General features: G+C 39.5%; 1 protein-coding gene across 6 annotated transcripts in view; it reads right to left on the reverse strand.

Annotated features, from left to right (window-relative positions):
• NCKAP5 (NCK associated protein 5) overlaps positions 1-26077 on the reverse strand; it is a 1064528-nt gene that overhangs the window by 479422 nt on the left and 559029 nt on the right. For all 6 annotated transcript variants that reach the window (XM_027082618.1, XM_027082617.1, XM_027082619.1 and 3 more), the window contains one exon: positions 5067-5200. In XM_027082618.1, coding sequence (XP_026938419.1) covers positions 5067-5200 — 134 coding nt within the window. The remainder of the gene's footprint in view (positions 1-5066; positions 5201-26077) is intronic.

Raw genomic sequence — 26077 nt, forward strand, 5'->3', positions numbered from 1 at the left:
ACACACACACACACACACACACACACACACACACACACACACACACACGCCTGGAACTTTTCAAGGCTGCAGGGAAACAATGATTGATTCCTGATGCTTTGGGTGTGATGTGGTTTGCTAACTGCATATCTTTTATAAAACATGTCTGCTTGATGGTGAGAGTACCAGGTTGATGCTAATTCAAAGCTTCAAAAATACTGCAGCATAGAGCTGCCACATGATAAACACGTGTGTTATTATTGCTAGTATCACTACCCAATCATTAATTTCATCTGATTTGACTCATGCCTTTGCACGATAACGTACTATTAACAACTATGAAGTCTGGCTGTCCAGAATTTAGACGAACTTTCCCTTCATTTATAGCTAAACTATAAATGTGTTGTTTGGCTCATATATGTACATACGGCTTCTCCATCTGGAGTCTACATTTTTTGAGGAGACATACTGTGTTCTATCTTATTGTGCACACGATAAAAGCAGTTGATTGTCCTATATGAACAGCAGCTTTCAGTAATAGCCTACACATTGATTAGATTGTTTCCAAAGGGACCAACTCAAATACTTGTGCAAATCATGCACGCTTTGCATGAAATCAACTCTGCAGAGTCGCTTATTTCTTCAGAAGTCTGTTTTTTAGAAATCATTGTTACCCCACCTCAATACACCCCACCTGGTTGGAGACATTGTCCCTGGAATCTAACTGATGCACAAACGTTTCATTCACTCAAGGTGGAGTAATGAAGCTGGGGGTTCAAACACTAATTATCCTTACATACATAGCCTCAGTTCGCCCCATTGACCTTGGCTGGCTCGACAATCACACTTCAAAATGGTTAAAGGGAGGATAAAGACAGTTACGGAATACAGGGGGTTTCACAAAGCGAATCCCACATAAAATATGCCCAGCCATGTATACTACACAGACAGTGGGTTAAACAATCCTTATGACATCTGGAAAGCATCTTTGATTTATATCACTAAATAATAAGAGAAGGAAGGAGCAGCCTGAATGATACCAACACCTGCCTTTCAGTACCACCTTACTGCATCTGTCTTGATTCATACCTTCATCTATGGGGAAGGCTTCATTTGAAAGTATCCTTTTTCTTCTCTGTATTTACATTAAAGAAGGTAAATGGTCTAAATTAAGTTTGTTATGGCTGCCTGAATCACCCTCAGCGAAGACAATTTCTGATTTATGAGCTTAGAGCTAATTATGTAACCTCTAGTCACATTTTTTTTAATTGCCCAAATTTTGGACCACTGCTGATCATTATATCCTAATCAGAGGTCAGGAGGAGGAAGGGCTTATGGATGAAGGTTTGGTGATGACATACAAGAGAAGTACTCATTTCAACACGTTCATAGATTTTTATCACCTCCGTGATCCCATTACTCATTACCACAGGTGATCACAAATGCTCAGTTTTGCCTAGTGCAAAGCCCATCACCTAACTGAAACTGCATAAAATCAAACCTCAAAGTAACTCTGAATCGCTCATTCTGACACCTGAATTCTACTTCACACATATACCTAATTGCCCCAGCTTCTAACTTCATTATTCATTTTCCCCTTCAATGCCTCGCATCAGCCCTGAATCTGAGACTCAGAATCTCCTTGACTACTGTTTAGATGCTCCCACGGCTAGAGTACAATCAAACATACCAGAAAAATACTTTACCCAACTCAGCCCGGGCCTCAGCATCTCATGCCTCTGTGCCCTAGGTTCATAAAAGAGGTATTGGAAAAATACAACACATATATATTTACATGTCCCCATGAACTTGAAGTATAGTGCTTAACTTGAGAACCTTTAGCACTGGAGTTCTTCCTACTTTACTTGTTTTCACTTAGGCATAGACCCAGAATTCCTAAATCATATAGTGTGAAATTACTTAACTTCATAGACGTAAGTGACATGCAGAAGCAGTAATACTTTTACGAATTAATCCTAATTTGCACTATCGTGGACCACTGTCTATTATACCCTTTAATGTCACCTCTGGAGGGGCCTATGAGATGCATTCTACTATGAGTTTATTGCCAAAGATAATGTTTCTCTCTTTAGGGAGTAGTAGCCTTTGTCTACGAGATTAGAATTACATATCCTCTTGTGTTTTCCTTTTAATCTTGTCTGCCATGAATCTTAGAGCTAAATTAAATGTTCACTCTCAGAAAGCATGCTGGGCTGTGTAAGTATGATTACTCACCACGTTCCCCTTTCATGGTCTTTATTTTCCGTTTTCACTTTAACAGTCTTACCGTAAAACTACCTTTTCTTGTAAGTCACTTCGCACCCTTTGAAAAGGTAGGCTACTACATTACTCTAAAAAGTAAACTCATCCCATGAACAATACTCAAAGTATGCCTACATTACATCTCAGATATCATCATGTACAAAAGGAACTTGTCAACCCAGGAAAAGAAGGAGAAAATTATGACTAGGAAAGTTTTAAATTTAATGCAATTATTTGGATTATAGAACTTATTTACACGAGCATTTAGATACTGACCATGTCCAAGGGTGACATGCTCTAGACAAGCTCTGTAATACTGAGAATTTTACAAAGACTTAGATTATAGTAACAGGATTGTTTGAATAAGCCTAACTAGAAACATCTTACAAACCAAAGTTTAAAAGGTAAAAGGCCAGCAGCAATGGTTTAGTGGGTCTACTTAAATTATCGTGTAATTATCTTCTCTGTTACATATGCTTTCTCCCCCCATCTTTTGCTGATTTACATTAGTTGTCTGGCTATAACTGGACTTGAACTTTCAATGTCAATGAAGCTTACTAAGAAAACTGATTACGTTGTGGCAAAAAATCTTCACAAAGGCAGTATGTAAAACCACCCACTATTTGTTTTACAAATAATTATCTTCTCTTTCAACCTAGAATGTAGCCTCGGCTCTTGTGCAACTCAAATCTGTATGGGGTTGTCATGTGATTTATAGCAGATGACCAGGCATCGTATGAAAGCAATTTACTGTGCCGGGTGCCTCACGCCCTGTAAATCAATAGCTTGAGTACAGAGACATCTCAATTAGACAGTACAAGGGTAGCAAGAGCTGCACCTTCCTTTCTTGTATCATTAAAATGGCAAGTATCGGACTTCCCTGGTGGCGCAGTGGTTGTGAGTCCGCCTGCCGATGCAGGGGACACGGGTTCGTGCCCCGGTCCGGGAAGATCCCACATGCCGCGGAGCGGGTAGGCCCGTGAACCACGGCCGCTGAGCCTGCGCGTCCGGAGCCTGTGCTCCGCGACGGGAGAGGCCACAATGGTGAGAGGCCCGTGTACCGCAAAAAAAAAAAAGAACCAAAAAAATGGCAAGTATTACAAAATGGTACTTGCTTTAAAGTTGCTTCGGAGAGTGGGGAAGAGCTATTATTTCAAGTTTGGAGACATAAAGTGAGATTTGCCATCGAATAGAATGAAAAACTGAGCACAAGGTTGTATAAGTAATAGCCTGGGAGGCGTGGAACATGCATTTGTTAAAGTATTGACTGATGCATTTCTACAGCACCTGTATTATCGTGGGCTCCAAGAGTTGAACAGGGTGTTAAATTATGACTCTGAAACCGAGGAGTCATCCATCCTTCCTACCCTGTTCTTCCAAGATGCCTTTAAACCAAAATTCCAAACATTCGTGGTATGAGCCTCCATGAGATAAATCATCCAAAGGCTCAACTTTGCTCTCTCCCTGCAACACACCTAAAAATGATGCTGTCAATATAAAAGCCTCATCAATGAGGAAGCACAATTATCCATCACCAATCATATCCAAATCCCAGTGGTAAATGAAAGATAAGACCCACCCCGTCTGCTGAAGAAAATTTTAGGGCAACGTCTCAAACTGGATTCTGCCTGGGATAACCTCATGAGGGAGAAAAGAACCAAAAATTATTTTCCTGGTTTTGCAAATGTTGAAGTGAAACATGAAAATAAAAGCAAACTGTTCCTCATAGGGTGCCCGTATCTGGTCCCAGGACTGTAACTGCACAAGTCTGTGTTTTTTCCATGAAAATGAAGAGATTTTAAATAATAGGTTGAATCTTTACCTAGCCCCATATATAATATATATATATATATTTTTTTTTTTTAAATTAATCTGTTTATTTTTGGCTGCATTGGGTCTTCATTGCAGCGCGCGGGCTTTCTCTAGTTGTGGTGAGAGGGGGCTACTCTTCCTTGCGGTGTGCGGGCTCCTCATTGCGGTGGCTTCTCTTGTTGCAGAGCGGGCTCTAGGCACATGGGCTTCAGTAGTTGTGGCTCGCGGGCTCAGTAGTTGTGGCTCGTGGGCTCTAGAGCGCAGGCTCAGTAGTTGTGGCTCGCAGGCTCTAGAGCGCAGGCTCAGTAGTTGTGGCGCACGGGCTCAGTTGCTCTGCAGCATGTGGGATCTTCCTAGACCAGGGATTGAACCTGTGTCCCTACATTGGCAGGTGGATTCTTAACCCCTGTGCCACCAGGGAAGTTCTTGGCCCCCTATTAACTGTAATTGAAAGCTGAAAGATTCTTACTGTGCTGGAATTAAATCAAAAAAGAGCTACTTTTCCAGAATCCTTTCAAATTCAAGTTATGTCTTTTTAAAGGAAAGAAACTCATTGATTTTGATTTTTTCTTTTTTTTTTTTTTACAGATTCTAAATATTTACTCTAAATAAGGAGTAAATAAGGAGTAAGAGCTTACTGGATGATTCACATTCTTTCTACCTGAAAATAGGATTATGAGGACCAGTAAAATTGCATTCTCCTGGCTGGCCTTTCACAGATCATGCCAAAAGGCCACACAACCACCACATCTCACTGAAAGATACTTTGGAAAGCCATTGGGGAAGAAAAGACAACCAGCTTCAATAAAGCCAAGACTGAGGTGCAAGCAGAAAGTTCCAGAAAATTGGTCCAAATGCAATCGGATGGTTTGGCTAGAAGAGAAGGTCTAAATTGCTGGTCATTAGCTCCTCAAATGCAACACAAGCTTACACAATGGAAACTCAAGCAAAGGTGTAATTGGCGCAGGGAGAGATGCACCTCCTGAAACAAGATGCTCCACGCAGAACAATACCTGGAGAACTGCTGCTGCAGGCCACGCATCTGAATTCTGTTCCTCTCAGACTCCAGTGTCACCTCCTGCAAGCGCTTCTCACTCTGAAGACGTAAGTGTCTCTCCTCTTCCAATTCATGTATCAGCTTCTCATGCTAGAAAAGGCACACAGGGGATGACTTTTAAGAAACTGTTTCTTAAATATTATAAGAAAATAATTACCAGGCACTGTTGGTTACTAAGTGTTAACTTGGACTTCATGTATTAATTTCATCCTCATTACAACCTCATCAAGTACATTCTATTATTAATCTCTTATTATCTAGGAAACCAAGGATCAGAGACCTTGAAGTAATCTGTCATTAAAAAAACAGAAGGTAACAGATTTTCAATCCTGGCTGATTTGACTCTAATGTATGAATGATTTCCACTAAACCAGGTGGCTTCTTATGCAGAGATGAAGATTCATGACTGAATAATACTAGCAGGTGAATAAGAATTCCAGTAATAATGATAAGTCCATTAGTGCCTGTTCAGGATTATTTCATCTTTTCAATCTCTGGTAAATGCTTTAAAGAGAACACTACTGATTTTTGTAGAAGGACCAGGAACTTCCACTTAATTACACCATGAAGCTGATGAGAATAAGGTTAAAGAATTAATTTTGTATTTGCCCAATTAGGTTTTCCCAGATAGAAATTGGTTAAGCCACCCTCTTTATGTGTAGTCCTAGAAAGCGAGCTCCTCACACATGGGCATCATAGATTAAAAGGGGGACTGGATGACCCAGAATAGATGGTTCTTCAAAAACGCACTCCAGGAACTGGTAAAAAGCACACAAGCTCAGATCCTGACATTACAGACTGAGCCACGCTATGACTTTTTCATTTTGGTTGTGCTGCTGTTACCACCTGTTGTGTTTTTGTTTTTTTTTTTAAGAGCATGTCATGCTATTATGGTTATGGATATTACTACATTAAGCACTATGTGTTAAGGATAAATATTCCATGATGAAAATCAAAGACTCAATGTCTGCTTATAAGGGACCTACATTCTTAAAGAGAAAGATGGGAAGCATATACTTCAGTCTCCAAATAAATCAGACACTATTGACTCTGTACCATGAATCACCCAGATGAAACTTGATCCATTGTATAACTCATGGAGAAAAAATTCTCCTAAGGACCATGAATGAAACAGACCATTCTCGGAAATGAATCAAGGTCCTCTAAAAATACTCCACATCCTGTGCCTTCGACCATGCTCTCCCTCCTGTTTCAAAAGCCCTCTGTATTCAAAGCCTAGGGTTCCTTCCAGGCTCAGCTTACATATCAACCCTTTGCCAGATATATGATTTGCAAACATTTTCTCCCACTCAGTTGGTTGCCTTTCCATTTTGTTGATACCTTCCTTTGCTATGCATAAGCTCTTTAGTTTGATGTAGTCCCACTTGCGTATTTTTGCTTTTGGTAACAGATTCAAAAGATCATCACCAAGACTAATGTCAAATAGCTTACCATGTATGTTTACTTTTAGGAATTCTATGGTTTCAGGTCTTACATTCCATTAAGTCTTTAATCCACTTTGAGATAATTTTTGTGTATGGTGTAAGATAGCAGTCTAGTTTCATTCTTTTGCACGTGGACATCCATTTTCCCCAACACCATTTATTGAAGAGACTGTTTTTTCCCATTTTACAGCTCCTTTGTCATAAATTAATTGACCATATATGTGTGGCTATGTTTCTAGGCTCTCTATTCAGCTCCATTAGTCTATGTGTCTGTTTTTATGCCAATACCATACTGTTTTGATTACCATAGCTTTGCAATATAATTTGAGCATGATGTCTCCAGCTTTATTCTTATTTCTCAAGATTGCTTTGGCTATTCGGGGTCTTTGTGTTCCATACAAATTTTAGGATTGCTTGTTCTATTACTGTGAAAAATGCCATTAGAATTTTGACATGGATTGCATTGAATCTGCAGATTACTTTTGGTACTATGGGCATTTTAAAATTAATTCTTCCAATCTATGAGAACTGGAATATTTTTCCATTTACTTGTGTCTTCATTTTCATTCATTAATGTCCTGTAGTTTTCAACATATAGGTCTTTCAACTCATTGGCTAATTTTATTCTTAGGTATTTTATTCTCTTTGAAGCAAATGTAAATGGGATCATTCTTAATTTCTTAATTGTTAGAAATTATTCTTAATTCTCTTTGATAGTTTATTGTTAGTGTAGAGAAATGCACCAGAATTCTGTATATTGATTTTGCATCCTGAGACTTTACTGAATTTATTAGTTTTAACAGTTTTTTTGTCAGAGTCTTTAGGGTTTTCTATATATAAAATCATGTCTTCCTCAAACAGTGACAGTTTTACTTTTTCCTTTATAATTTGGATGCCTTTTATTTCTTTTTCTTGATTAATTGTTCTGGCTAAAACTTTCAATACCATGTTAAATAAAAGTGGCAAGAGTGGACATTTTTGTGTTTTACAGCTTTTCACTGTTGAGTATAATATTAGCTGTGGGTTTGTCATATATGATCTTTCTTATGCTGAGATATGCTCCATCTATACCTACATTGTTGACAGTATTTATTATAAATACATGTTGAATTTTGTCAAATGCTTTTTCTACATCTATTGAGATGACCATATGATTTTTATTCTTCAGTCTGTTAACATGGTGTATCACGTTGAGTGATTTGTAGGTGTTGAACTAGCATCTCTGGAATAAATCTCACTCGATCGTGGCATATAATCCTTTTAGTGTATTGCTGAATTCAGTTTATTAACATTTTGCTGAGGACTTTTGTGTCTATGGTCATCAGAGCTATGGCCCTTTAATTTTCTTTTCTTGTGGTGTCCTTGTCTGGTTTTGGTATCAGGGTAATGCTGGTCTCTTAAAATGAGTTTGGAAGTGTTCCCTCCTCTTTATTTATTTTTCTGAAGAGTTTGAGAAGGATTGGTATTAATTCTTCTTTAAATGTTTGGTAGGATTCACCAGTAAAGCTGTCTGGTCCTGAATTTTTGTTCGTTGGGAGGTTGTTGATTACTCATTCGATTTCTTCCTAGTAAGCAGTCTACTCAGATTTTCTATTTCTTCATGATTCAGTCCTGGAAGGTTGTATGTCTCTAGAATTCACCAGTTTCTCCTAGGTTGTCCAATTTGTTGGCATATAACTGTTCACAGTCATCTCTTAAGATCCTTTGTATCTCTGTGGTATGAGTTGTAATGTCTCCTCTTTCATTTCTTATTTTACTTATTTGAGCCCTCTCTCTTTTTTTGGCAGGGGTGGGAGAGTCTAGCTAAAGATTTGTCAATTTTGTTTATCCTCTCAAAGAGCCAACTCTTAGTTTCATTGATATTTTCTATTGTCTTTTTAGTCTCCATTTCATCTATTTCCACTCTGATCTTTGTTACACCTTTCCTGCTACTAACTTTAAGCTTAGTTGGTTGAGGTATAGTTCCTTGAGGTATAAAGTTAGATTGTTTATTTGAGATATTTTCTTTTTTCCTGAAGTAGACATGTTTCACATTTGTGTGATAGGGGTCCTTCTGGGACTCCTAAAACACAAATGTTATTCTGCTTGATGTTGTCCCATAAGTCCCTTAAGCTCTCTTCCCTTTTTCAAATTTTTTTTTTTTTGCTGCTCTACTTGGATGAATTCTTTTGTCCTGTCTTCGAGATCACTGATGCTTTCTTCTACTTTATCTAGTCTGCTGATGAATGCATTTGGTGTATTTTTCATTTTAGTTATCGTAATCCTCAGCTCTGTTTGGTATTTTCTTATATTTTTCTACCGCTATGGATGTTCTTACTGTGTTCATCTATTCTTCTCCCAAGTTTGGTGAGCATCTTATGACCATTACATTGAACTCTTTATCAGGTAAATTACTAATCTCCACTTCATTAAGGTTTTTTCTGAGGTCTTATCTTATTCTTTCATTTGGAACATATTGTTCTGTTTCTTCATTTTGCCTGACTCTCTGTGTTTGTTTCTGTGTATTAGGTGAAACACCTACCTTTCCCTGTCTTGAAGGACTGGTCACCGGATATAAAATCTGTGACATCAGCCACATGTAAAAGCTCTCCTCCAAGAGATGCTGGCACTCTGGAGCACAGCACAGAGAGTGAAGAGAACACCTGCCTTCCAAGGCCTTTGAAAAGGTTTGCAGTCAGTCCTCTGACGTGTGCTTAATTAGAAGCCTGCACCTCACATTGCAGCTCTTCTGATAAGCTTATAGGCCTCGTTCACAGACAGAGCTCCAGGGTCTGTTGCTGCTTGCTGTGTCCTCAAGGTGGTAGCTGTTTAAGAACACGTTCTCTGTTGGGTATGGTCCTGTGGGACCCACGAGTGTAAGCCCTGCTGGCTTTCAGAGCCAGTTGATATAGAGGTGTCCCCTGGTGGCTGCTGCAGAAATCAGGGCACCAGACAAGGATATGAGCTCCTTTCTGGAAAATGCCGGAAAGCTGGAGTGAGGGAGAGGGAGAATGTAAAGATTATGTCCACCAGCCTTCATTCCCTGGGAGCGTTTCTCTGGGCCTCCCCTCCAGCCAAAGCTCCTGGACACACAAATGGGCTTCCTTCTCAGAAAGACTGGGAGTGTTTCAGTCTGCTACCTGTACAGTGTGCTGGGGGCAGTAGCCTGCCAAGAACGCTCTCTCCGATTGTTGCACTGCCATGAAACCAGGAAAGCAAGCCCCTTGGCCTTTAGAACCAGGTGTTCAAGGGGTGTCCCCTGGGCTGCTACCACAAAACTGGGATACGAGATGCAAAAACTAGGGCACCAGATGTGTGTGAAAACTCTCCTCTGGAGACACTGGCACCGGGGAGCTTAGCAGAGGGAGAGCACAATGACGGCACCCTCTGTGGACAGCGATGGAGGAAGATCCTGAACTTACCTCCCCGCACAGACACCCCAAATCTACGCTACATCTTGGACCACCTCCTAACACTTATTTTAAAAGTACACATTTGCCACAGTGCAATAGAGGGACAGTTTGAGCATGATGCAAATCTCACATTTGCTTAGGCCCAATCTCAATCATGAGAAACACAAGTGAACACAGAAAACTGCACCCGGCTGAAGCTAGTGTAGAAATACACAATCGCACACATCACAGATAGATGGACCAGTGACCTCTGTCCATCACGGGTGTTATGAGCTGCCCCATCCATATCGGAAGGTACCACTTGCCCTCTGACTTTACCCAGCCTTCTTTCCATTGATGCACAATAACTCACAAGCTGCAGCCCTTCCCATGACCGCTCCCACAAGCAAACTGCATGTCTTTTTCAAGGTAAAGTACCATATTTATTGTATTATTTCTATATTTCTTAACCACTTAACATTGTAAAACTCAGCTGCCATTTATATTAGATGCCTATCTTTTTTTGTGTCACTGACAAAGTTTTTGAGTACTGTGTCCCTGGTTTCATTTTTCCCACAAGCCCTGTGCAGTGATTTTTAGGAACACATATGTCATATTATAGCAGAGCTATACATCATGGTGAAGAAAAAGAAAACTGTATCAAGGGTAGGATTCCAAAGCCCCTTCATTCTTTGGGCACAAACAAAGAATTGGACCTCAACAAAGAAGCAAACATAAAAGCAAAAGGAAAGGTATTTTAATTCCAAGTCTTTGTTCTACCAAATGATCGTGTCTATATCTCATAGCCTTCACAAAGACTTAAACTTCCTCAATTACTATCCTCTGATTAAACCTCCAGCAAAGGAGACTCCACAATTTCCCTGGGTAATCCATTTTATTTTTTTAAACTCCTCTCCTGCTAATTTCTCTAAGACTTGCTTAAATTGTTTCAAGTATCAAAAAGCCATTTCTCTCTGTATGTTCCCAGGAAATGGAGAAAAATCTACAGGTTCTATCATCATTTCCTAATTTAATAAAGAATTCTTCTTAGAAGAAGAGCTGTGTACACACCCACACGGATTCATTCATTCACTCAGTAAGTTTTTACTGAACAGCTACTATGTGCAAGACACTGGACCAGAGCAAGAGACCGGCAATGGGACCAAAAGACGTGGTTCCTGACTGCAGTGGACTTACACACTAGTGGACATGGCAGGTGCTAAATGAAGTATCACACAGATAAATATATCAATATAAACTGATGGATAATTAAGAGTTTGCTGAAAGATGACAGCCAGAGGAACTGACTTTGTTCAGTGGGTTAGGGGAAGGCTTCTCTGAGGAATTCACACATAAACTGAGACCTCTGTGATGACTAGGAGTTACCTGGGGAAGAGAAGGGATCGGCACTGTAGGCAGAATGAGTAGCAAATGGGAAGTCTTTAGTTACATAGGAAAAGAACAAAGAGAAGTCCAATGTGCCTGGAGCCTGGTGAGCAAGGGGATGGGAGTGCCATACGATATAGCTAGAAGGAGCCGGGGGATGAAGAAGGTTCTATTAAGGACGTGAGATTATATTCTGAGTAGAACAGTAACGCTTTACCAAGGTTTAATCAAGTAAGTGATAAGCTCTGATGAAGATTTTGCAAAGATCATCTGACTACTGTGTGGAAAAAGAACTGAACTAAGAGGCTGAACAACAACAGAATGGGAAGGTATTTAAATAAGAGTATGGTGAATGCTACCAGCTACTAGTTTAGACTGTACCATTTGCTAGTCAAGCAGGTTTGGACAAGCCACTTAACTTGAAACATATGCTTTAAGCTAGTTTCTTCTGCATATTGGGGAGAGTAAAATCGCCCAAGCCAATTTCATAGTATCATTGTGAGGAATGAGTAAAACAACATATAGAAAAGCACTGCAAAATCTTGAAAGTCCCATATAAAAATAAGATATGGCTAACTGGAATTATACAGCTTATATCATTTGATAAAGTTACTTTTGATAAATTCTATAAGGATTTTAGTCTTTCACGATCACGACATATTAAATAAATATCGTAGTTACGTATTTCTTTTAAAAATCTCTAAAATGTGCTTTTTAAGCAGATCGTATGTTAATACTGAGGGGAAGTACATTTTAAATTACATTTTAATATAAGAACTGAGAGACCAGCTTAATCACAGATGTCATCCAGAATGCATACAACCCTGTGGCTGGACTGCCCGAAAGACATAATTTTTCAGTTCCATTACCTAGTACGATCTTAAACAGATGGCTTGATCTGTGATGTGCCAAAATGTCAGGAGTTTATATCAAGCCATTAACACTTGATTGCAAAGACAGAAAGCCAAGAAGTACCTCTATCCTAGGTCTAATTATATTTGGTGACCCTAGTTACATTCATGGGTGATACTACTGGCAAAGTTAGTAACAGAAGAGTCAAAGAATTTAAAAAAAGAAAGAGGAGTTTACTTGCTGTGAAAGTTCTAGTGCCACCATGCACGGTCATGTGTCAGGTGAAACATGCACTACAGCAAGAGTGGTACCTCCCACCTATGCTCCAAGCATTCCGTGTAAGTCCTGCTTAATGAACGACATCAGGCATCAACTCATCTAGAGGTATTCTACCCTGACATGAGGCTTAAAGATACATGATACTCTATACTGGGTTGGCCAGAAAGTTCATTTGGGTTTCCCCGTAACACCTTATGGAAAAACCTGAACAAACTTGTTGGCTAACACAGTAGAAAGGTATTCACTATATGTTTCTGTTTCGAAAGATTTCCTGAAATGTGTTCAAGTTATAATATTCTTGTTGAAGAATATTTTATAATCAAAGGATCACAGGAAAAATATTAACTCTCTTGGATGATAAAAGAATCTAAAAGATAGTGAGAAATGAACAAAGGCCATTAGAGAAGGCCACTCGGATTAAATAATATTCCTGGGGACTGACGAAAAAAATATATGAACTCATTCAAGAAATGTGGAATCTGGCAAACTAGCTCATACTATGCCATGGAGATTTTAGGTAAAAAGACTATTAGAAAAGTACATTTGATTCAGTGACACACACATAAAGCATGGCAGTAAGACCCAGTCACCCCAAACTTCAAGATCTGATTAGATTTGCTTATTAATTGGTATCCAGACAGTCACAGATATTGCCATGTGTTCACCAATCAACATACACTGTATACCGAAACATTTTAAGATTACCCAAAAAACCATTCAGAATAACCATTCTGATTCTCATGCTACCTACTGAGAATCTAAAATTGACAAGTGATTCTTTTCTTCAGAAGTCCATAAACCAAAAACACATCAGCCACAAAATTAAACTGCTGTTTTCATGAAAACTGATTTTTAATGGAAAAACTCTACGTTAACCAATTTCTATCAAGCCACTATGAAAATGGGTCTAAATTAAGCTATAGTTATTACCTCTAATTGCAGCCTCATTTTTGCTATTTACACAAACTGCAATATATTTTCCCCATAAGGCTTCCTGAATTCAATATCCCCATTAGTTATGAAAGATCCAGTTATCCTAGAGGCAGAGAAACAGATAAGGAACTTAAGAATTGATTTTTTTAAAGCCCGTACTGTTGGCTGTAACAGAAGAATCAGAATCAGATTTTGAGACGCTAGGATAAAAGCCGCCCTATATACATCTGCAGTGCTGATAACATCGCCCCAGAGAGACAAAGCTTTTATTCTAACAAACGAGCAAAAGAAAAAAAAACATACAGAGCTTGGTTTAAAAATAATTGAGAGGAAAGAAGAAAGGGTGAGGGAGAAAAATAAAGGAAAGGGGGCGGGGGGAAATTTCAAGGGTAAAGGAGACAGATGGGCACTTAGGAGGATCTTAAAAATATCCTCAATGCTAGACAGGAGCTCTAAAAGGGAAGTGTCACAGGTGAATCACTCCATACGATTACGTTTTCTAAGGCAAAAATTATCTATATGTTTATCACTTATCAAAAAGATACATATATGAATTTTATGGGAGGAGTATTTTCAGGGTGGGTTGTGCAGAAAAGCACAATAAAATGAAGGTTGGGTATGTCAAGGTTGATACGGATTATAAAGGCATGTGGGAACAAATCATAACAAATGATGGTATCCTGCAAAGAGAGCAAATTAAGTTGTCTTTTTCTTATAGTCAGCGATCTTTATGACTCATCAAATAGGGCTACAAGTGAAGAATAAAGTGGTAATACGGCATCCACAGTATAAAATAATGCAGTTTTGATTTTATTATCATACGGCTAAAAAAAATGGGACAGAAAGCTATCCATTGATCCACAGCCCACAGCTTCCATTACTTTAAAGTATCGTGAATTTCACCACCATGATTCCTGTGAAAGCACCACAGGAGAGGCTAGTAGTCTGGGTTATTATCGTTTTGGTTCTCCCATTATTCTACTGGGCAACTTCGGGAAATACACTGACCGTCTTTGGACCTCTTTCTAAAATGTTAAGATCCCTTTCAACTCTCACATCCAATGCTCACGCAGGCATCCATGAAATTAGCCACAATCACAGCGATGGGGTTTAGGACAGATTACCCCTAAATATGGCACCTTGGCATATTGGATATCTTAAGCCGAAGGAGTTTGAGAAAACAGCAGAGGTTGCTCTGACCTTCCCCAACTCCTTCCTGGGTCTTCCCCAAAACAGGTCATAAAACCCTCACATGACAGACGTCCTCCTTATATTCAGGAAGAAGGAAGACATTCTTATCACCAGAGACAGAGAATTTCGGGCCAAGAAATCTATACCGGGCTTCCCTGGTGGCGCAGTGGTTGAGAGTCCGCCTGCCGATGCAGGGGACACGGGTTCGTGCCCCGGTCCGGGAGGATCCCACATGCCGCGGAGCGGCTGGGCCCGTGAGCCATGGCCGCTGAGCCTGCGCGTCCGGAGCCTGTGCTCCGCAATGGGAGAGGTCACAACAGTGAGAGGCCCACGTACCGCAAATAAAAAAAGAAATCTATACAAACAAACCTTGTTAAACTAACCCTTATCTTACTAGTATTCTTCACCACTTACTACCCCTAGTCCACACCACTCTGTCTTGTCAATTCTTCACAAATTGATTATTATTTTTTTTAATCTAAAAGGTAGAAAAAGCTTCCTGCTCTGATCACCTCTTTGGGTCTTCATTTTCTTGTGAAGCCTCCTGTGGACACATAAAAATTCAATACAAGGTAAACAACAAGGTCCTACTGTATAGCACAGGGAACTGTATTCGATATCCTGTAATAAACCATAATGGAAAAGACTGTGTGTGTGTGTGTGTGTGTGTGTGTAACTGAATCACTTTCCTGTATGGGAGAAATTAAAGCAACATTGTAAATCAACTATACTTCAATAAAATAAAATTTTAAAAAATCAACAAAATGTGTTTCTCTCCTGTTATTCTGTCTTATATGATTTTAATTCTTAGGCCCAGCCAGAGACCAAAGAGAGTAGAGGGAAATTTCTCTTCTCCTACAACAACAAGGAAAACATAGATACTAATGGTACAAAGAGTATAATGAGGGGAAACATAATATCTATAAGTCAGGGGGGTGTATATATGTTGGGGGTTAGTCATAGTATGGATTTCATCCTATGTAAGGATGAAGGTGACTTGGCATCCCTGTAGGGACAATGAGGTAGGTGAAGCTGTAGATTTAAGAGGGTAAGGCCGTGGTTTTCTTGGCTAGTGTAAAACAGGAAAGGCAATGTTAAAAGATAACACTGGGCATCACACAACTGGGAAAAAAGGTGATGAAACTTAGACCCCAGAGGCATTGGTTTTCATTTGGTTCCCGAACAACTGCAGGTTTCAGTAGATCTGCAGGAGGATAGCAGGATCTAAATGTTTGAGCACGAGAATTCCTCCTCAGGGTGGACCCCAGAAATGAAAGACAACTGTAATAGGGACCAGTTGGCAGAAGTGACTGCTCCCTGTTTTTATTATTATTACTGTCATTCGTTAGCAATGGTTCCCTGAGTTGGAAAAGGCCTTCCTTAGGATATTCTAGCTCACTGACTTTCTGACTTCAACAAGCTTCTCAGAAAATCATTTTCTTCCAAGTCTTCGAATATCTGATGATTATGGGGGATGACCAAGGAAAGTAAGACATGGAGTAATGAAGTGAGCAGAAGCTTGGTTTCCATTGTCCGCTGCCAAATTCAGACACACTCTTTCCCTTACCCCAATCATTTCCTTGAGTTTATTCGATCAAAAGGCCGAATTTTCAACTTTACTTAGAAAAAAGCTTCATTTACCCAACCACTGGGTCCTTTTATAATAGGTCAATGACTCCTTTTCCTTCTCTGGTCACAGATCTTTCTCTGTTGTCATGTTAAATGATCACAATTAACAGTAGCTATTAATTATTCTATCCCTCTGGGGGTTCTCAGAAGTCAATTTTATTAAGTTCCTTCCTACTTGATTGAAGTCTCAAGTGTTCTTTTCTGTTCTGTGGATACAGTATATTTCATACAAGGAAGGGGGAGAATTTCAGTTCTTTGGGGGATTTTTACTTCCAGCCCTGAACCAATCCATGCGGCCCTAGATTTATTTATTCTCCATTTTATCCTCACTCTTTTCCTTATCTGCCTTTACCCCACAATGACCAGTGGAGAATGAATGGATTTCTTCAGCAGACTTAGTTTCCATTACAAACTTTGCGTCACTGTATTTCTCTCCTCACTCCTTATTGTGGAGGATTCCAAGATCTCTTATTGTCCCTTCTGCACTCCGCTCTGGAACTTCAGCTCTACTGACTACAAAAGTTAACAGGTGCTCTGCCTTCTCCGCTCTGTTGTCTCTCTTACTTCACTGCCCACCTAATTTATGGTTTATCTCATACGTTGGTGTCCTTAATATAATTTTTAAAAAGCTAAGGTGAATATGTCATATGGTTTGCTAAGCGTTTCCTATATAATTATTATCTCCTGCCTCTTCAAAGAGCATCCTCTTCTTGAGGCAGAGATTGAGGCTTGCACTTGGTAACGAAACCCCACAGAAGGTTAGCACATCACTGAGCATTCTAGAAGTGTCCAATACATTCTTGTTGAGTTAAACTGAATCCTATTGACCTCCCACTATTTCCTCTCCCTTAGTTGGCCACTAGTTCTAGGTTTGCAGAGTCTGTATCTGTGACAACTTTCAGTCTTTGCTCTGAGGACAATGTAATGAGATTTTCTTTGGTTTAAAAACCCCAAAAATACATGTCACCCGGTTTGTCATTTTCTTTTCCCTTACCATTGCCTTTGTCTGGTCTGATTTTTTGCCCTCTCCTAACAGCCCATAGATTGTAACCCCAAACTTCAGATTCAAATCTTTTCTTTGATTAGTCACTTTCACTCCTCAACTATTAAGTCAAAAATTTCCTTTCTTAGAGGATTTGCTGTGGCCTCCTTAAGAAGCATGTATAATTCCATTATATTTTTTAGGCTAGTACATTTTACTGTTCTTTTGTTCACACTACTAGATTTTACAGAATGGTAGGAGGGAAAAACTATTCAGACAAAGAACCCTTTTTTTTCCCTGTGATTGGAAACCTTATATTCCTGCCTTTTTTCAGTGAATGGGTGTAATTATGTGTATGGAAAATTAGAGTATTTGCTATGATAATTATTCACTCCTATCAAATAGGAGAATAATTATAATGTCAGCAACAGACTGTACAAGGTATTACCGGAGCTTTCCTTTTAAATCTGCCAGAGAAATGGCTTCTGGGACCTCAGTAATTAATATTGATTTCTCACAAATACTTTTTATTCATTTGGAAGACACACTAGAATGCCTTCATACTTCCCATTTCATTGTGGAAAACTCCATCTGAATATTGTTTTAAACAAGGCCCTGAGAACATATGGATAGACTTCTACATAGCCAGCTTCCATTATTTTATGATACTAGACTATCTTAGAAACATAAAATTTCAAAACGACATGATTTTTAGCAGTACCCCCTATCCTTGTTAGCAAATACAAACTTTCACATTCTATCATTCCATTAAAAGGTCAGCTATAATATTTAAAAGATCAATGTGGAACTAATCACAAGTTCTGGTTCAACGCTTTAGTATTTCATTTCATACAACTAGCAAAGCTAGAAGAAATTGAAAATGCTACACACTGAATAATTATAGTTTGTGTTATTTTGGAGAGGTAAGGTTAAACGGAAATTTCATTTTTATGGGGAAATCATTAAAGACCTATAAATGAGCTGACTGAGCACCGTTAATCTATAGGAAGGGAAAATGTGTATTATGAAAAGACGATCTGAGCACTTTTTTGAAAAGTGTACTTAACCCTTGGTTAATCACATAAATGGAAGAGAAGGTTATGATAGATAATCTCAGTTCCTGAGTGGTGGGAGATAGTCACAAGAGGAAGCAAATAGAAAACATGGCTCCATGTAGCACAAATAATGTCATGAAAAATAGGCCAAATGAGACTATAGTTACCACTAACAGAATGTCTGTCACACGGCTGAGTACAGAAAAGCTTGCAGTAGATACTCCTGCATCATGACTCCAGGTCGTTGGTATGCAATTTAAGTGAGCATCAGAAATGACGTTCTCAGATGCTTTTTTTAAACAACACTTTTTTTTTTTTGGCAGTACGCGGGCTTCTCACTGCTGTGGCCCCTCCTGCCGCGGAGCACAGGCTCCGGACGCGCAGGCCCAGCGGCCACGGCTCATGGGCCCAGCCGCTCCGCGGCACGCGGGATCCTCCCGGACCGGGGCACGAACCCACGCCCCCTGCATCGGCAGGCGGACTCCCAACCACTGCGCCACCAGGGAAGCCCCTCAGATGCTTTTTTTGTAATTGCCTGGCTTCTCCCCCGTTTCCACTTCTGGCTGAATGCTTAGCCCTTTCTCATTTGGAAGTGGTCTCTCCTGGATGGCTTAGTCAGACCGGAATGAACACAACCAAGCTATTCGACTAGGTTTCCACGTGGAAACTTATGAATCTTCTATAGATCTTACAATCAAAAGGAAATGGAAGTCTTTACACTTGGAAAGGCACTTTAGATCACCACGTCCAACTGAGGTCCTAAAAGGTGCTAACTGTCCAGGGGCACCCAGCCCACCCCAACTCTTTGTCTCAGTGCAAAGGAGATCAAACCTCCTCTGCAAAGTCTCCCCTCCCAGGTAACTGAGTGAAAAGCAAATTTTCAGGAGCTTGGTGGAATTGTTCTTCTGGAACAGTAGGATTTATATGTAAAACTTTTACTTACATTTACCAATTACTTCCTTTTGCAACATAAACCTTTATATATAAGCTCAAAATTAAACCCCTACATGAAGACAGAAAAGCAATTGGCAAGACCATAATGCATTTCAATCGTTATTACATCCGTATCTTTAAAAGTCCTCCTAGAAAAATTTGTCTCCTTCTTCAGAAAGCAACGATGTTAAATGTTTGTTTGTTTGTTTTTACCAAGTTGTGAATGTTATGAAATGTGCTTCCTTCACTTTTACAGGTATAGAATATTGATGCGTTGTGTATATTTCTATAAAGCTAGGACTCTCAAAGTTTTTGACCAAAGAATTGGATTCGACATGTACAAAGAAAATGGTTCCAATTAGTGAGATGTAACTGTTATTAATTGCTATGGCCAAGCAAAACATGGATGTCATCACACAGGCAGGCCATTCATCACATCCACATGCCTTGAACAGTAGCTCTCATCTCTTAGACCAGGAAGAATTACATATAGTTCACAATTTACAAAGGAATCAGTATACTGAACATTACTTATAAGGCGCTATTGAATAAATAAAAGCACAACTACTATAATACTGGGACTCTGTGGCTTTATTTTAGTTTCCTCTTAATGTAAAAAAGAATGCATCTACTCAACAAGATGGTGGCCACTGGTATTCAATTTGATCATGGCTGGTGGCAGCAGCCCCACTGATGTGTAGGACAAGGATATACGTATATTACGTATATTTAAAGAGTGCCTATGTCGTCACAGAGAAACTATAAAAGCAATTCCAGGACGAATCAATCGAGTGAGAATGAAAGAGAAAAAAAAAAGGAATATGCCTATGTCACGAATAAGAATGATATTAACGATGAATCCAGACTGAGCGTTCTAAGCACGTTTCAGGAATCTCACCGTATCTCACAACACACTGGAATGTAGGCACTATTTCCAAAACAATTTTCTTTTAAGATTATGAAGCTGAGGCCACAGGAACTAAACAGCAGAGCCAGAGTCTGAGCTTAGGCAACCTGATTTCAGGGTCTTAGAGCTTGACTGCCTCTCCTTACAAGTACCAAAGAGTTTCTGTCCTGGTCCAGTGAACTTTCTTTTTTTTTAATTTTTATTTTGTATTGGAGTATAGTCGATTAATAATATTGTGTTAGTTTCAGGTGTAAAATTATTATTATTTTTTTCTTTCTGGCCATGCTGCATGCAGGATCTTAGTTCCCCGACCAGGGATTGAACCCATGCCCCCTGCAGTGGAAGCTCAGAGTCTAACCAACGGACCGCTGGGGAATTCCCCATGGTCGAGTGAACTTTCATCTCAACCAGTGAACCAACTGTCTCTCCCTTTCCATGACCTGTTAGAGATTATGGGGTATAAAACAGATTAAGAGACAGTCTTAAAAAAAGAGAGTGATGGACTTTGCCATTAAGAATATTATAATGCTTTGAGACCGCCTAGAGGGGTGGGATAGGGAGGGTGGGAGGGAGGGAGACGCAAGAGGGAAGAGATATGGGAACATATGTATATGTATAACTGATTCACTTTGTCATAAAGCAGAAACTAACAACAAAAAAAAGAAAAGACAATTAAAAAAAAGAATATTATAATGATCACACATCAAACAACTGGCTGGCAGGACATGAGTATCTAGAGCAGATGTCTGCGAACTTTCTCTGTATGAGACCAGATGGTAAATATTTTAGGCTTTGTAAGTCTCATAGTCTCTGTGGCAGAACTACTCAGTTCTGCCCTGGTAGCATGCAAATCGGCATAGACGATACGTTAATGAAAGGGTGTGGATGTGTTCCAAGAATCTATTTCCAAAACCAGGTGGGAACGGGGGCAGCTCAGTCATTGTTTTCAGACCCTTCAACAAGATTACTAGTTGACATCTCATGAAAAGGAAGGAATCCTAATCATTTCTTTTCCAGGAGGTGGTATTTCTTTATCCAAAATCCATCAACTCCCCAGAAGCCACAGGGGTACGGAGCAGTCTTATTACTGTTGAGGAACAAACACAAGTTTATACACCGTCCCTCAAATGTAATGAAACTGTAGCCACCGTCGACATGCCAAAAATTACTTTTGTGTTTTCCAAAAAGGATAGATCTTTTAGCAATTCTGGAAATCATGTAATATTTGTGCTTGTCATAGTGCTGGGAACAAATCTCTCGTCTATCCCTCTGTGATCCCATCTCTGTACAAAGGCACCAGTTTCGTGTTATCCTTAGAATTACATTCTACCGTCTGGTGCTGAGCCATTAGCCAATGTCTCTTCTTATTCTCGCTTAGGAATAGATATCCACCTCTCCCCCGAGAGAAAGGATAGTCTATAGTCATGCGCAGCCAGTGTTGTTTAGTGTTAGAGATTATTCAAGTTACTTTAAATCAACAACAATTTACGAAGGACCTTCTTCATGTCACACTAATCTCAGTATTAGATAATTTTGAATATTAGTCATAACATATGGATAGATAAATGATTATTTAGTCATACAGATAAAATTTTGCTTTTCTCTAATTCTCCCAGAGCCTATGCGACTTAATGCTGACAGGAGATGACACCTTTAAATGCTTTTCTATCATATATTCTCAGATGCTGAAATAAAATCTTAAGTCTAACCACTCATTAAAATCAAACAACTCAGAGTACACAATAAGACCCTTTCGTGTGTAGATTACAGGTTACAGCAGAAAAATTATTTCTCCAGCTCTCTACCAAAAGTTGTATATTTACTATATGCTAAGTAAGTTGACTTTCCTGTATAGCCAATAATTAAGCCTCCTACTTTACAATGTCTGAGTTGACTCAGGAGAGAAAGAGTATGTTGACAGCCTAGAATTTGTGTAGCCCTTGGGTCATGCCTCTTTTCCCAATAATTTAACTACCTGGATTGTGCGTTTAGTGTGTATTTAAAAGACTTCGAAACTTCAAACGTCCTATTGTCTGTTATCATTGATTGCTGTTAAACTAAATGTTTTTCACTCTGTAATCAATACTTTCTTATGAAAATAAGCCCAGGCATTGACAAACAACTCTGCAGCACACTGCAGCTTGCCTAAGAGCGGACAGCATGAAAAACTACTACTCCCAAGAATTTTAAAAGATCGCATTGACTCCAGTACAAGTTTCTTACAGCTGAATCATTCCACTGTAACAAGACTTTATTAAATTAGACAGCTACTGAGTCATAAGCTTTCTGAGAATAACAATTAACATGGCCTTTATTACTGTTTCAAACCATTGCAAACACACTGCTCATGTTCGTTTTTACATCTTCGGTGACAAAGTCATTAAAGAGCAGTAGCTAGGTAAAAAGAGGATACAAAATGTGAACAGTGATGACTTTGTGTTTCATGACAATTTTAAATGGCACTAGTAACTTAAATAAAAAAAGACTTTTAATAAATCAGGAGCTTGGGGTGAACATACACACCCTACCATATATAAGAGAGATTATCAACAAGGACCTACTGTATAGTACAGGGAACTCTGCCCAATATCCTGTGATAACCTACATGAGAAAAGAATCTAAAAAAGAATGAATATATTTATATGTATAACTGAATCACTTTGCTGTACACCTGAAACTAACACAACAATGTAAATCAACTATACTCCAATAAAATTAAAAAAAACACTACAATGAGATTTTTTTTTAAAAAGACTTTTAGTACAAATGCAAGGCGTGCTTTTATGTGGGACTTTGATTTATAAACCCTAAGCTGTGAGCTCCTGGCTTACTGTAAACATTTGACTTCCTATTATTTGTTCATTAAATGATTCACTCTCTTAATGCAGTTCCAGCGGGATTCATGGTGGATGTGAGGCATGAACAGCCAGCAACACATATAAGATCGCCACCGACATGTGCCATGTGTAACTCTCTCCCTCCAATGCTAATCCACTCAAATACCAAATTCCTGAAGCCTATAACCATCAATAAGTATTTAGTGGTCCGGGGAGAAACAAAAGCACGTTGGGAAGGATAACACCAACCACTTCCAAGTACAACAGCACACAAACAAGCCCTTCAAACGCACACCACACACCTTAAAGGAACCCAAGGAACAATGGTTTTAAATTATTTGAACCTTGCATGTGTTTATCCGTGACAAACAGTGACAAAGGCATTTACAATTTTTATTAGCGGCCATTGATATTTACTGCCCACAGAGATGGTTTTGCAAGACAGTGAAGCAATTCAGTGAACCATCCCCAAGGTTTTTCAAAACATGCTTTCTCTTTCTTGTTCCAAGGGAGCACCTCTATGGCTTAGCTCAAAGTTGCCGCCAAGTGGATGAACAAACACTGGTCTGCCTGCAGCTGTACAGCAAACCGCTGCTTCTCACTTGAGGAGAGTTGAACAAGGCACATCCACCAGCATTTTCTAAATCACCTACTATGCACAAGGTGCCCTTCTAGATGCTGCAGGCGAAACACATTCTGATTATGAGGGAGAAGATCAAAGCCCTAGCATGGTACCACTATTCTCTTATCCCGTTCTAATCTATAAGGGAAAAAAACCTATTGATGACACTGTGACTGAGAACAAGGGCAATACCCAGCTTGGGGAAAGATTTCTTACTGCCAATAACTGTTTAATTATATGAACGAGAAGCTTCTGAACACATAAAATTGGAGTCACTTCTTAAACCACTGATAGTATTCAAGAGACCAATAAATTGGAGGTTATGTGGACCCTCTTTTACAATCCTTCACGGAGATTCTGCTCCAGACCCGATAGTGGTGATATACAACTCACTGTAGGATTATAACCAACCAGGGTGAGGCAGGCACACAGCTGAGAAACAGCTGCACTCCCAGCTAGTAAGCTGCCTCTCCTCCCACTGGACCTTTCATACTGTAGAGCTTAGTGTATGCGAAACCCCAAAGAGAAGAGAATAAACGCATTTGATCAACCAATTTATTTCATGAACTATCTAATTTATTCAAATGAGTAATTCTAAGTCTTATTGAGGCTAATCCTCAGCTTCTAGCATTATTTATTTTCCACTATAAAACCTATCTTCTCTCTTGGAAGCATGGGCACCAAAGGGAGGAAAAGTAACTTTTAACGGGGGCAGTTAGAACTTGAATTTTTTCATCTGAAAACCATAAAGCTTTTAAAAATGAATTTGCAAATGTAACTGAGTTTCTAATAGCTGCTACTGATAGTAATTAAAGAAATCTCATTTCCCGAAATTAAACATAATGAAATGTTTTTCAAGATCAAATAAAACGAGAAAATGCCATCAGGGTGATAGAATTTGCTTCTGAAAGTGGTGTTCTGGAGCCTGCAGGGAAGCCTCTGTTGCCAGCAAAAGCCAGTGGCTTGTAGGGTAATGGGTAATGGGGAAGTCATTTCCACTGTACCATTATCAACTTTTATTGACTGATAATCAATCGGAAAGGCATCCTGGTGCTTATGCAAATGTAACAGGCACCCTGTAAAGCTCTTCCATTAGGGCCTTTAAAGACTTTGTTATTTAATTAAATGTCAGCACGTCCTCAGTTCAACTTGGGCATTTCACAATGTTTACTTCTCACTTTTACTTTTGCCTTTTCTTGAAGTGAAAAGGGCATTTGGGGGCCATTAGCAACTGTCTGCACCCTGGTCCCTGTTAACAGGAAGAGAACAACTTCAGTTGCTGAGAACTGATCATTACTTCCCCATCTCTTAATGGTCTCCAAAAACAAAATATCCAGTTTCCCTCTGTATTGCAGCAGTTTATCATCCTGGTAGTCGAGAAGATTTTCCCTTATGATGGATCAAAATATTCTGTGTCTTAATTTCATTCCTTGTCTTACTCGTTGGACTTCTCTCAATGAAGAAACAATTAGTCTCAGGACTCTTCATAAAAATGCTTTATTTCAGGAGAAAATAATGAGATCAGCCTTTTTTGGTCTTTTATTATTAGACACTCCACCTCTCATACTGGCACAAGCTTTCATCTTCACACTTACGTGTGGTATGAACAACGATGTATTCTTTTGGCTTGTCACCAGTTTTTCATTATGTTTGCCACCTTTCTCTGGCATTTTCACATTCCCTTTAAAAAATGGTTCTCAAAACCAGACACAAAATGATAGCAAGAGTTAGGTTAATGTCAAGCTCAGGCGACGAACCACTGACTGATGTTACTAAATCCCAGGGCTCTATGTCCCCTCCCCCTCCCCCAACTGTCAAGTACCCCACCCCCCACCCCCGCATTCCCACAACACACACACACCAGCCCTTCTCCACACAAAGCCCCTCATCTGCTTGTTGAAGTACACACAGCCCGTGGTCAACAAATAGCCATCTTTGACGGATTAATGATTTTTTTATCCAAACCACTTTAAAACATACATATGTATCCAGAAACAAGTCATATTATTGTTCAGTTTTATTCACACAGATCGTATTCTGCACCTAATATTCCGCAAGTTCCTTTCCTATGCACTCAACATTGTTTCTAAACTATATCTAAGTTGATGCTTGTCAAAGAATGATTTTTTATCTGTTAGTCCCTAATGACCCCCGAATTTTTTTTCCTCCATCATTGGTTCCTTGATTATCTTGCCCATTGAAATGATGATGTGTTTTTCCTTAATCCAAATACATAACCACTGCTTGCATTAATTCATGCACTGACTATTTAGTAATTGTTTACTTCCTGCCAGGCATTCAATAGGTGTTGCCAGTTCAATTCAGAATTAAGACAAGTTTCCTGTCCCAACGATAAATAAAATCTAGTCAGTGACACCCCCTTTTTGTTTGTTTGTTTGTTTTTGCGGTAAGCGGGCCTCTCACTGTTGTGGCCTCTCCCGTTGCGGAGCACAGGCTCCGGATGCGCAGGCCCAGCGGCCATGGCTCACGGGCCCAGCCGCTCCGCGACACATGGGATCTTCCCGGACCGGGGCACGAACCCGTG

This window comes from Aethalodelphis obliquidens, unplaced genomic scaffold, assembly GCF_003676395.1.
Source record: "Aethalodelphis obliquidens isolate GAN/ISIS:26980383/991018 unplaced genomic scaffold, ASM367639v1 scaffold47, whole genome shotgun sequence".
NCBI lineage: Eukaryota > Metazoa > Chordata > Mammalia > Artiodactyla > Delphinidae > Aethalodelphis > Aethalodelphis obliquidens.